At 41.7% G+C, this 13523-nt stretch overlaps 1 protein-coding gene across 2 annotated transcripts; it reads left to right on the plus strand.

Annotated features, from left to right (window-relative positions):
- The first annotated feature begins 1396 nt into the window (after positions 1 to 1396).
- On the plus strand, positions 1397 to 11502 carry sncb (synuclein, beta). 2 transcript variants are annotated; one of them, XM_008327447.3, is made up of 6 exons: positions 1397 to 1576; positions 3031 to 3164; positions 6624 to 6653; positions 6817 to 6902; positions 8996 to 9082; positions 10713 to 11502. In XM_008327447.3, the coding sequence occupies exons 2-6, from the start codon at positions 3044 to 3046 to the stop codon at positions 10740 to 10742; spliced, it is 354 nt and encodes a 117-aa protein (XP_008325669.1). In that variant the 5' UTR covers positions 1397 to 1576; positions 3031 to 3043; the 3' UTR covers positions 10743 to 11502. The 2 variants fall into 2 exon arrangements, with proteins under 2 accessions (XP_008325669.1, XP_016895076.1); XM_017039587.2 differs by lacking the exon at positions 1397 to 1576 and adding an exon at positions 1634 to 1705.
- The last annotated feature ends 2021 nt before the right edge of the window (positions 11503 to 13523 follow it).

Genomic DNA, 13523 nt, shown 5'->3' on the forward strand with positions numbered 1-13523 from the left:
TGGTTCAGAACCAGGGACAGAGTGACGCTTTGGTTCAGAACCAGGGACAGAGTGACGCTTTGGTTCAGAACCAGGGACAGAGTGACGCTTTGGTTCAGAACCAGGGACAGAGTGACGCTTTGGTTCAGAACCAGGGACAGAGTGACGCTTTGGTTCAGAACCATTGAGAGCTCTATTGTACCGCGTGAAATTCAGACTCGTGTTTCAGGACTAAAAAAAAGAGACAAAAACTGACTCCAAACACGTGATGTGAAGGGCTAAAAAAAATTTTAACGAAACGATTGTGATTACATCCACACACAGACAGGTGGCACTATTTGTTGCACCACCTCGGTTCACTCATTGATGACGTGACACGTCCTCGTCCATTCACAGTCGCCGCCTGTTCACACCTCTCACACCCAGAGACCGGATGATCCAAGGAGCTTTATGGGGGATTTCTTAGCCGAGTGGGGGCTTTAGGTTGGTGGGATTTCGTAATGACTCGCCCACGACATCCAGTATGGCGTCACCGCACTGACGTCAGTCGGACACTGGGGGAAAACTCGTGGGGAGGAGGAGGCGGCACATTTAACCCTTTACATGTGCTGCAAACCCACGGGAGTGAAACATGTACTGATGTGGTGCGTTCACAGACATACATCACTGCTGTTCATCCGAAGAGCTCATCACGACTGTCGACACCGCGGGACGTCGTGATCGTGTCCCAGCTCCTCCTGCGCTCTGATTGGTCGAAGCACATTTGCTGCCGTCCTAATGTTATACAAACCAGTGAACCTGTCACGAAGGACTTGGAACGTCACCCTAAAACATCAACTAATATCTTCATTAAAATTATTTATTTTAAGTAAACATATACAGCTGTAGCTGCTCTGGTGTTGGTTATCGGTTTTAAATATTGATTAGCTTCACTCGCTGGTCAAAATATCGATTCAGAGCAGAGACTCGCGTGGCTGCACGGGACATTAACCCGCCCTGCTTTTCATTTCCACAGTGGTGTCATCCTCAGACCACACCGGTATACACTGGAATAAAAAACTGCATATCGATTTCTCTCTCTGTCATCATCATATACAGTTGCGTTAATTACACCTCAGGTCCAGTGACGTCAGTAAACAGACTGGGATTGAGCTCATGGTGGATGTCAGTTCCCGTGCACACCGCTGGTTTTCTACGGTTCGTTCGATTTGTGTGTCACATGTGCACAGCTGGAATATGAGCTGCATCTCAAAGAGGAGCCCGGTGACGTGGGGCTCCTCTGTTAACACCTCCGCTCCGCCGCTGTACCAGGTGCCAGCTGAGGGGGATCGATAGCGGAGGCAGTTTGTGATGGAGGAGGCAGTGAGAGAGGGAGGGAGAGGGGAGGGGAGGAGCAGGAGAGGTGGGGGGGGGGGGGGTGGGGTGGGGGATGACAGTCTCAGCCGCACCGTGAAGGGGGCCGTCCCTGTTGGTGGAGATCAGCCCGAGGAAGGCCCACCTAGTGATCATTTGAAGATATCTCCCATTCAGACGATAGATAGGAGTCGACGGTGCCACAGGACCATCAGGGGACAAGTCGAAGGCTGTGTGTAAATAGGTAAGGACCGTCTGTGTCTGTGTCTGTGACTCACTGCTGCATCTCCCATCTTTTAAACACATAGAGGTCACCACCATTGGAGGAGCGCGCGTGGAAGCGTCGCCACGAGAAGACGTTTAAAATAGACTGGTTCGAAGCTCGTCGTCCACATTCCTTCATGGTCATATGTGCACGTTGAATATATTAGAAATGTATTTCACTCTCTCTCTTTCTCTCTCTCTCTCTTTCTTCGGTGTATTTCATGTTTTATCACGAGTCAAATGTAGAGATGTTTAAAGAATATCTGCGTGCACTAAGTTCGGTTTGACCTGCAGCATGAAGGGTAGGACTGAAGAAGTGATGCCCGATGGAAAAAAGCAGATTTTTAGCAGTCGGTCGGTCGCTCGGTCGGTCTGTCGGTCTGCAGCCTGGGGGCGCGCTTCAATAAAACCCATCCCCGCGTCTCTCATATCAGATTACATCCACTGAGTTTTCGCGTTAAAACCGTGATGCGCCAGGCGTATATCACCGTGGACAGCCTGCTTCCCTTCCCCCAGCAGCGTTCGTGTCCTTGCTTCCATTACTGTGTGGTAACGTGCCGTACGGCCCCAAGAACAGGCCCGAGCTCCGGCCGGGCTCGTCATCCCGCTGCCACCCTGGGCAGCACCGGAGCAGAGCAATAATTAATGAGCACCGCCACAATTAACCATTCTATTGAAATCTTTCGGCCTTTAAATATTTGATGGGAACAGAGGCTGGAACGGATGAGTGAGCAGCGGGCTTTTTTACTACAACCTGACTGCTGCAGCTACCAGGACCTACCGCAGGGGGAGCTGCTGTCCATCTCCTAAGCATTCGTGGCCTTATACACGCCAACCACCCGTTAAATGAACACTATACCGTCCTCCTTGTCCTAATTAATAATTATGGTTTTGTAGATAGAAATATAGATATATATATGTATACTGTAAATATATGTATACTGTTCAGAAGAATATATGTTTGCATGTATTATGTGTCTATTTGATTTTTCTATGTATAAATATATGCATTTATATATTATATATGTATATATAAATATGAAGAAGAGAGAGAGAATATAAAATATTGTTAAATATACATGACTATATATTTAAATTTAAAAATTTAATTTTAACAAATATATATGCAACTATGTATACATCTAATACACATATATATCATGTGTATATGTGCTTTATATTTATATGTGTTGATATATATATATGAATTTATATAATGTATATGACTATTTATACACTCATATATATACTGAATTAAATGTTATAATGATCTTGTTTTATTTAAAGCATTATAAAACCCATTAGTGGAATTTGCATATTTGACACATATTTAACAAAAACACCAAATAGTGTATTTTTTTATGGGGTGTGGGCAGGGGGAGGAGCCTAATGGACAGCACCTGTTTTGACTGACTTCCTCTCGTGTGTCAACAGTATTTCGGCCAAGATGGATGTGTTTATGAAAGGTCTGTCTAAAGCGAAGGAGGGCATGGCAGTGGCTGCAGAGAAGACCAAGGAAGGTGTCGCAGTCGCAGCGGAGAAGACTAAAGAAGGAGTGATGTTTGTAGGTAAGAACATTCACATGGACACCACACACACACGCACACACACACACGCACACACAGACTCCGACATGTGTGAAAGAAAAGCAGGCAAATTCATAAAATATGAATTTGTTTTACACCGTTGGTGTGAATAATGGCACCAACGCTGCTTCTGTCACCAGCACGTTACGGTAACATGGCTGCTGCATGTGCACCTGAGAAAAGACAACATGAACTGATAATATATGTATACATATATTATACATATATTTATTATATAACTGAATGTTGTTTCTTTTTACATTCATCAGCCAGTTTGGTAAGTTGTTTAAAATGAAAAATGAAAAAACACGTGTCAAACTCAAGGCCCGGGGACCAAATGTGGCCCGCCAAGTCATTTTGTATGGCCCGCGGGAGTTTAATAAAGTCCATGCAGCAGAGTTTCTTGACCTGAAAAAATAAATGTTTTATTATTATTATTACACAGCAATAAATAATATTTGTACATTGAATAAAAAAGAGTCAATTGCAGAAACATTTATTAATACATTACTAGTTACATCTATGCAGTCTTCCATTTACAACCAGTCCCCCACCCCGTCCCCCCCACAGTGAAAATGAGTTTGACACCCCTTCTGTAAGACATGACCCAACATGCCCATTTAAACCAAGAAAAAAACGTCCTTCTGTCAACATGTCTGTATCTTCAGTCTTTCCTCTGAATGGTGATTGGTTGAAGCTGTCAGGTGATCACTGGCTGTGTGTTTTTATACTCCTGTTGTTAAATACTCATCAGTGATGCTGCAGTGTTCACCGCCGTGACACATTGACTCACTTCGATGTGCAGGGCGGGAGAACACGGCTCCAAATGTTCTTGTGCTGCGAACCTTTTCCTTTTCTGCCTGACATCATTGAGCCACAGGCGGAAGATGAGCAGCGAGGTGGGGGTGGGGCAGGATGACTGTAGCAGCAGCAGCAGCTCTGACCACATGTCCGTTCACTGGTTGGCAGCAGATTGGTAAACAGTCTCTCCTGCGGGCAGATGCTAAGGCTGGCTAGTTTGGAATCTAACACCGTTAGGGACAATGACAAAGATTAGCGCCGCAGTGTCACGGTGTCCACTGTTGACCGGCTGTGAATGTTACCAACAGTCAATACAACAATATAATCAATACACTGAGTATCAGGTTTTTAAAAGCGAAGTACAAAGTATTTATATTTATATATGCAGTATCTATTTGTATATATTAGAGTTGACAAAATATAAAGAATTTCATCTGATTAATGAATTATGGTTAATCAGGATTAATCACAATTAATAACAATTATTTGATCGTTAAAATACATAGAAAGGTTTTATTCTGAATAAACTCACAGATAAATTAATGGGATTAATGAGTTAGTTTTGACAGCCTTAGTTAATAGAAACCTGGAGTTCTGTTACTCTCCTGCCGTGCCTCCTCAGTGAGGACCGTTGTCTCTGCGGCTGGACAGTAACACATGGTTATTTCCTTAATGTCATTAATGAAATTTTAATGCCGTGATCACGGGTGCTAACCAGCCTGAACTATAAATATTTAATGAGACGCTCAGTAAATAAAATGTTGATTGAAAAATGTCGATTACACCAACAGCACTGGGTTAGTAATTTATTTGGATTATTTATAATGTGGTCGAATGTTCTATACAGTTAGAATTCAAGAGTTTTCCTTTTTATAATGAGCTCTAAAACCACCGTCATCAATTATTTACAAAGCTGTGAATCAGCCTGATGATTTATTTTTAATCCCATCACTAATAAAGTAAATCTATTTTTATTGTTATTCGTGGTTATTTTTGTTGATGTTTGTGAACCTTGGAAACTCGTTGTGTAGTAATGATTTAATCTCTGAAGTACACAGTTACTGTAGTATAATTATGTTTTTATAAAGTCCATCAACAGACAATGAATGTCGTTCCTTTTACAGCTTTAGTTATGACTCTGTAGTTTGTCTATTAAACCACTGTACGTTGATTGTGCCTCCAGAGGCTCAGAGCGCCGCCCCGGAACCTGTATTTATTTATTAGTTGTCACTCATCATCGTCTCAGACTGAGTCATTGGACGTTTTACTTTCACTGGAGATGGTTCTCTGTGAATTGATAAAAACTACAGTTGAGTGGTCAGCTGTCACCATGACCCTGTCACACACCCAGTCTGTGGCATCTGTGTGAGTCTGTGTATGGTTTGTGGGGCACGGTGCTGCCCTAGATCTCCTTTAAGGCCCCTCATGGGTGAGCGGGGAGGAGGGGAGGGGGTGATCTGACAGGTCTATGGCTCCTACCTTTTAACAGCTGCAGCTGCTACAGACTGCCCTCTCAGCTGATCAGGTCAAGAGTGGCATTACGCCAGTGAGAAAATCCTGCTTCGCAGACGCCAACGATCTTATTCATAAACCTGTGACTACAGACACAGTGACTCTGTGAGCTCATACTGTGGTCAGTTGACAACAAACCTCTGTTTGGAGTTCAAGGAAACTGCAGCTGGTTTTCACGTAGTGCCAAAAATAAAATAAAAATGATGATGTGTTTTAAAAAAAGAGTACTAATACACCCTTAAATAAATACTACTACAAAGGACCAGAGTAGTATATGCAGTTACCCCCTCCTGTTTGTCGACCTCTGACCATTGAAATTCAATTTTTAAATTTCCCAGTTTGTCGTTATAAATGTAGCAGGTCAAAGGTCATTTCTTCCTTAAACACAGGAACGTGTTGAAAACCTATGTTTTAACCTGTCACTGCAGTCATCATCTGTCTCTCCACAGACCACTTCACTTTGATTTAGTTTTCCTCACAGTCAGCTTTAAAAAATAAATAACCCCTCCACCCCCCCCACCCCCCCGGGGGGCAATAATTCCTGAGTCTGCAGCACAGCAGAGCGAAACGACACAGTGTCAGAGTGATCCGGACCACCGAGGGCGGGTTCATTCTGTCCCTCAGTGGTGTACAGTGAGATGGGATCTCTGAGAGAACTAAACCATGTCTACAGTGGAAATCGTGTGTATATATGCTGTACGTACAGCAGCCAATAGGAGCAGCAGGAAACTGTGATGTAACTGTTGTTTGGCAGGAGGTGGATTTCAGAACCTTAGCTTTGTCAACACTGAAACTGTAATATCATCCCGTCCGGTTTATGAAAGAACAACAAAGTCAGTGTGACTGTGATCAAAGGTGCACAATACTTATATTTATATATATATAAATATGTATTTTTTTAATATATTTTTATATATATTTATATATATGACATGGTTTGTGCATGCCTGCCATGCAGTAGGTTGTGTGTTCAATTCCACCTCACCTTCAGTCCCAGGTTACATCATGACAAATCACTGTGTGCTTCACTGCTGTGTCGAGTAGAAAGGTGTTAAAAGATCAAAGTTGGTCACATGATTCGTTGTCTTGACTGATCTGTTGTTGTTGTTGTTGTTGTTGTTCATTCAGGTAACAGGGCCAAAGACAGTGTGGGCTCAGGTGAGTTTTCACTCATTTTATGACAATCTTCATAACTCAAATCAAAACAAGCTAAAGCCAACATAAAGAACTGGTTTAAATGAAAACACGGGTGTAGAGAATCTGTTGTGATAATGTCACATGGTGTGTGTGTGTGTGTGTGTGTCTCTCTCTCTCTCTGCAGTGGCTGATAAGACCACTGGGGCTATGGGCAACATCGCCGCTGCCACTGGCCTGATGAAGAAGGAAGAGTTTCCCGCTGACATGAATGTATGTACAAAATCAACATCCTCTCATACAGGCCATGTGACCTCATTTAAATACTGTAGTAGTGGCCGTGTACTCCGGATGTACAGGAAGTCGGCAGTTGTTACATGTATTAGAAGACATGTCTTCAGTAACAGCCTGGGTCACAAGTTCAATTTCATAATGAACATATGTCAGTTTATCATTATTATTATTATTATTATTATTATTATTATGTTTGCATTCTTAAAAAATCGACTTTTGTAGTGCCAGGTCGTTGGGGGATGAATGGTGACGTGACTCACCCCTACTTCACACTGAGCTGTTCCTCACCCTCTAATAAAACCCAGGCTGTTTTCATTGTCTCTGTGCCTTTAAATGACCAGCAGCCTGTCACCCTGACGACATCTCTCACCCTGATCATCATTTCACGCACACACACCATAAAGATGCAAATACAGCACCAAAAAAAAAGAAAAAAATTAGGCACATGAACTGGGGTGTTTAACCCTCGACCCGGGGCCCATTTCTGGCCCACGAACACTCACAGATTGTAGATGTCAAATGGTTCTACAGTCTGGGAGATACCCAGAGTATGTACTCGAGTATTGCTGAAGATAATTCACTGTCTGGCTGCCAGTGTTTCTGTCTACATGGGCCTGAGTGAGCTGCTCCTGCTGCACCGTTGACATTTAGTCCATCCGCGTCAGACCGACAGTGAAACGAGACGCTCGTCTCGTCTTAATCCTCCGTCCTCCAGAGTCAGATCCTCTAATCTAGTGAATCTGACAGGCTGCTCTAACAAGCCTGCGGACGGCGCTGTCCCAGTCACTGGGCTACTTATCCTAAAACCCTGACAACAGGCTGTTAGACGGCTGACGCTGTTATCACAGAAGACGAGGAAATATTCTACAAGATCATCAAGTGTCTGGTTGACAGAGAGGAAAAAACACGAAACTAAGGTTGAAATTTTTTAGCGGCCCCTGGTGGTTTGAGCCTACTTTTGTTTATATAAAGATATATATTAATAATAATTTAATAATTATACTCTAGCTTCACATCATCGTTGTTCCCTGAGAGGAAGAACAGATGATGGAATTTTATTATTTTACAATTTTATGCAGTTAATTATATATAGTAAAAAGTCATTTGAAAAAAAAGTTTTAATATTTCTGAATATTTAAAAATGTAAAGATCTTGAGGTTTTTTGCTATTTATTGCTATTTATAAATAATGTTTAGAGCCAATCACATTTGTCACATACAAACAAGAATGTTGCTTGTATTTTGGCTGACCCTCTGCTGAATTCACTGAATCAACCATTCAGTCAGTCAAAGATAAACACTTTTACTCGACTGATTATATTTCTGTTGGAATTCTCAGCTGGGTTTTTCCGCTGTGTAGCTTTTAAGGACACGCCCCTCAGGTTGGTGGATCTGGAACAGCAGCAGCTTGATACACACCAGATTATGGTGGTTTTTTTCCTCTGACCTAATTGACTTGATTAGTGCCGGCTTTAAATGTAAGTGTGTGGCAACGACCCACTACTGTTACAGTACACTGGGTGCAGTGATGATGATCAGTGATGTCTGCTGCAGACAGACCTCAGAGGGAGACACTGGGTGGCTGGGACTCAGTGTTTTCTCCATTAAATAACAATTAGCAGAAGATTAAACTAATCTATTGATTCCTGTATAAATAACAGGTTAATGTGGTTAAAACTGAAGGAAAGCTATTGGTTAGTTCTTCAGTCCTCTGCTGCTGGGCACAAGATCTGTTTGTGACTGATTGATTTTTTTTTTTTTTGCTGGGGGGTTGGGTGGTAATTTAACCTACAATGCATAAGCTTATATTACAGTATTGCAATCTCCAGGCAGTTGCTCCCAAACTTTGATTTTAAATATGAATATATACACACATATATACATATATAAATATATATATTTATGTATGTACATATATGTATATATCTGTGTATATATTTATACAGTAGTTTGTGTTTGTGTCTGTATACACAGTAGTAATGGGTGTGTGTTTTGTCAGTTTTCCGTCTGTTATGGATTTTCTTTTTCTGTCTTTCTCTCTCTCCCTCTCCATCTCCCTCTGTCTCCCTGCAGCCTGAGGAGTACGGGCAGGAGGCCATGGAGGGCCAGGGGGAGTCGATGCTGGAGCCAGAAGGAGAGACATATGATGAGACCCAGCAGGTAATCGTGCTGCACGCCAGTGTCTGCTCTGTATTCATGGATTGCATGTCACGTCGTTCTGCCGGAATTAGACTCTGTTAAAAACTCCATTTACCTGCAGTGAAACTCACACTGTACAGTATGTGACCACAGTAGATTACATTCAAATAGCCCCTGTTCTACTTGCCCCCTCCACTCCAGTCTGCGCGTTTAATAAAATGGTACTTTTAAATAAACCATCGTACGTTGAGTATAGCACCACCTACCTACACACGGTGTCGTGTGTCAGTGATGGCTATTTTTGGAGTTTGGCTGTCAGGGCCACGATGAACTGCTGTTTTTTTATTGCGCTGAAAGCAGATTTTAATTTCACCCCTGAGTGCCCCTCATGTAAAGAGGGTCAGTCGTGAATAGAATGATCCGCAGCAGGAAGTGCTTTGATATATTTAAGTGTTTAAAATGTGATTCGATGTAATAAGAGATGCGAGGATGTTAATTCACCCAGTGTCGACGTTTACTCTTCAGTCGAACGCACGGAACATCGTAATGCGATTATTGTTTTAATCATTTGAATAAATAATTACTTTGTTTTTTTTACGGAGAAACATTTTAAATTGGAATTTCTCCGAAGTCGTTCCTCTCATCGTCCGTGTCAGCCTCCATCTTTCTCCCACTCCTCTGCATCTTCTTCCCCTCCCCCAGCCTCTGCTACACCAGCTCTGTTTTAGCTCTGCTTGAATGGGTGTGGTGATGACGCTGTCTGCCTCGTTGCATTGTGGGAAATGTCAGGATCCGCCTGCATTGCTGTAATGCGTGCTACCAAGTTAGCTAAACATTCATAGAAAAGAACAGAGGGTTCGATAATTGCGATAATAACTCATCACCGCGACGTCACTTTTGCTATGATCACGTGTGAGGAGGATGAGAGGCTACTGCAGGGTTACAGGATAATAGGATTATGCTCGTGACTCGTCCTTGAAGGTAGTGTAGGGCTTTGGTGCCCTCTGCTGGTTGCTAAGAGTCACTGAGTCACCAGAGAAACCACGAAGGGTGTGAGTTTCTAACGAGATATCGCGATACTTACACATGCTGACAGTTTTGTACAGGTTAATCGCTATTACGCTAACAATATCGATAAAATCAGTTGTAATTAGTAACTATTCAGTCCAGGATCGTATTTTATTGTAATTAGTAAAAGCTTTAGGAGTTTTGTTTTTTTAAATAACGAGCTTCGGCTTCGAGATTATTCGGAAACACTTGATTGAACGTTTTTGAGCGTAGGAAATAACATAATTCAACACTGGCCTTATCCTGACGTCACATAAAATGTATACCTCCACCGAATACACTTGAAATTCACAAATAAGGACACTTTGCTATGAGCCTTCACAAAATAAGAACATTTTAATAAATGTAAATAAACAAATTATATTTGTTAAAGTAAGTATACTCTGAAATATTAATAATAGACTACTGTACGTTTAGTAGTGGGAAAAGGCCATTGTTCCACTTCTTTTTAAAATGTTAAAATCTTGTTTCACCTTTTTCTTGTGGCCCAGTATGGCGTAACTCGTAACTAAATTTACTGTAAATTTTCTCTACACTGCACTTGTCAAATGCCTGCCATTTATAGCTTTTTTTTTCCTCACAGGAGAGCCAGGATTATGAGCCAGAAGCATAGAATCATCTGCCCAAGACACCTTCCAACCAGCACAAAAAATATTTCTAACAATAAAACGGACAAATGCTGAAACTAATATAATTATACCCCGTTGCAAAAAACGACAAAAAGACAAGCATTCCCTCTGAAAAATGTTCTTCCTTCAAGACAAATCTTTTATTATTATATATTGTAAATGTCTTGTTATTAATGTGTACTAATGTGTTGGGTGTAGGTATTTATTGAGATGTAGGATCCGTCCCTTCGGTCTCATTTCCTTGATTCCCTCCCAATGAAATGAGACCAGAGCCAGGACTTGTGACTTTGTACTTGTGTGTATCTGTATTTAGAGATGTGCAATAGATGTTCTCCGCCTCTCAATGAGACTTTGGGGGTGGAAAAAAAATAAATAATTGGTTGCAAGCAGATATGAATACAGTACTATCCCCTTAAGTGTTGACAATGCCTGTTTGTGGGACCTTTCTTTTTGCATTTCTTTGGAGATTTATTTCCAGGTTTTTGAAGTTAAGAGTTTTTTACATTGTATCTTTATAGTTGCTTGTGATCATTCCAGTAAATTATCTGTTAAAGATGAACAGAGTATAAATGTTTTGTGTGCGTGTGTTTGTGTGTACTGAAGATTTTAAGAATATATTACGTCTTGACATCACGATGGTTGTCACATTAAAATGTGCTTTAATTGCAGGACTTGTCAATATTAAGGTTTATGTGTTAAGCCAGACATACAATTCCTCTGTAAATAAAAAGGAAAAAAATTAACTTTTGGTTAGTCTTCTTTGATTTGTACTGGCTTTTAGGGAAGGTTATCAGTTAGAAGTCTAACCTTGTTTTCTGATTCATTGCTTGTTGATCTGGAAAACAGACTTTCAATAACATGTACTGACTTTTTTCTCTCTCTCTTGTTTTTTGGGATTCAGCTTTGTGATCAGTACAAACTGCTGACCAGGCTCTGGACGCTGACGGACACTACAATGGTCGGGATTCCAATCGGTCTGGGATTCTTTGGCTCGGATTTGTTCAGTTAATCTTGTTTGAATGTGCAGGACTTGCTGGTGTGGGGTGTCAAACAGAGGGTATTAAACTGCTATGGCAGCAGCTCTGGGCTCAGATGGAAGTGTGGAAACCGAGGAGACCGAGACAGCAGCCATGGCCTCGTTCAAGAAATCCTTTGAGAGTCTGAAAGGCACGAGTCAGTCGGCCGGAACCGGAGTCACAGACGCTGCAGGTACCGAATGACTGTCGTTCAAGACGAACGAGTAACAAAGGATTTGGACCCACACACTCTCTGTCTGTTGTTTCAGTGAAAGCAGCTCAAGAAGCTGTGCAGCAGGTGGCAGACTCCTCCAAGGAAACCGTCGGCATAGGTAACGTGAGCAGTCTTATGTCTGTGAATCTTCACAATGTCATGGTGGAGGTGTTATTTTTAACAGAAACCCCCTCGGGGCAGGAAGCAGACCCTCAGAGATTAAAGATAATAATTAGTTTCTTGAAGGTTGATTTAAATATAGAAGGTTAATATCATATTGGAGCACTCAGCTAATGAACACTGCAGGCCTACAGTATGTACTACTGCAGTAATACTCCAAATGTCTAACCTGTGTTTTGCATTTAAGTTAAAAATGAATGTCCTTTTTTAATTTTAACTGTGTGATTTTCCTCTGTTTCATTTTTATTGGCAACACAATTGAAATTATTAATTGGTCCACGTGGGGTCTCGCTCCCTAGGTTGTATTAGATGTGCATGATGTGCACTCATCTGGTGTAAAACTATGTGACTTAGACACTTCCTCCCACATTGTTTGTCTGACCAACCTCTGTGGTTGTCATCCCGAAAACACGTCTCTATTTTTGCTCCCTTTTCCTTCAAGCTGCTCAAGAAGTCAACAAAGAGACACAAGCTGCCATTGGACAGGCTTCAGACAAGGCCATTGACACCATCAAGGAGCTCGGAGGGAAACTGGACACTAAATGATGCTTCAGATAAAACAAAAATAAAAATGTAGAATCAAAATTAACCAAACACATTAACCAAAGTAGACCACATTTTACATTTGTATATTTTTCTTATAAATAATTCTATGATTTGGATTAGTGTTGATATTTCAGCAAGATACAGAAAAATATTTTTTCTTATATATTAGCAATGTCAATTTTCCTTGATTAATCCTGATTTTTTAAAATCAGGATTAATCACGATTGATCATGATCGCAATTATTAATCCAAATGAATTGTGATTCACTACCAGTGGTTAGTTTAATTAAAAATTGTAAAATATTGTTGGTCAGTTTTTTTTCTTTTTTTAGACGTGACAGTCTGCTGCGTACACTTGAGCTAACAGCGTCCGTGGCCACAGAAGCTCAGCGTCTGCTCCACATCCTGTCGAGGCGAGCGCTCATCAATGAATCACTGTGGTCATTATCACCAGCACGTCGGTGAGAAGATGGCCTTTGGCAGGCTGACGGCTCCTGGAGAGAATGTGCTCGTAGCTCTCTACCTTGGCACTCTGTCGCACATTTACCGACGCCACACTATGTGGTTGCTAGGCAACAGCACTCTGATTTAGCCAGGCACTGGCGCAGGCCTTTTGAATTAATGGCGAGAATACTTCCGTGGGTACACACCGTGGGTACACAGTGTTCTGGCCGAGCGGCGGCAGCCCACCACTACAGTAGAGTCTGAACAAAGAACAAAATATAATCATCCTTGGACCCACAATTACTCAAAGACAAGTGCAGCTGCTCTGTCTGAATACACAGTAGAGAGGTCCGGGGGTGGGATTG

This window comes from Cynoglossus semilaevis, chromosome 15 (genome assembly GCF_000523025.1).
Source record: "Cynoglossus semilaevis isolate Cse_v1.0 chromosome 15, Cse_v1.0, whole genome shotgun sequence".
Taxonomy (NCBI): domain Eukaryota; kingdom Metazoa; phylum Chordata; class Actinopteri; order Pleuronectiformes; family Cynoglossidae; genus Cynoglossus; species Cynoglossus semilaevis.

What these genes read in the sequence shown, in the direction of transcription:
- sncb (XM_008327447.3), top strand. Translation starts at nt 3,044, where the DNA reads ATGGATGTGTTTATGAAAGGTCTGTCTAAAGCGAAGGAGGGCATGGCA. An exon ending in CAAAGACAGTGTGGGCTCAG is followed by an intron (nt 6,654 to 6,816) that starts GTGAGTTTTCAC and finishes CTCTCTCTGCAG; the next exon opens with TGGCTGATAAGACCACTGGG. An exon ending in AGTTTCCCGCTGACATGAAT is followed by an intron (nt 6,903 to 8,995) that starts GTATGTACAAAA and finishes GTCTCCCTGCAG; the next exon opens with CCTGAGGAGTACGGGCAGGA.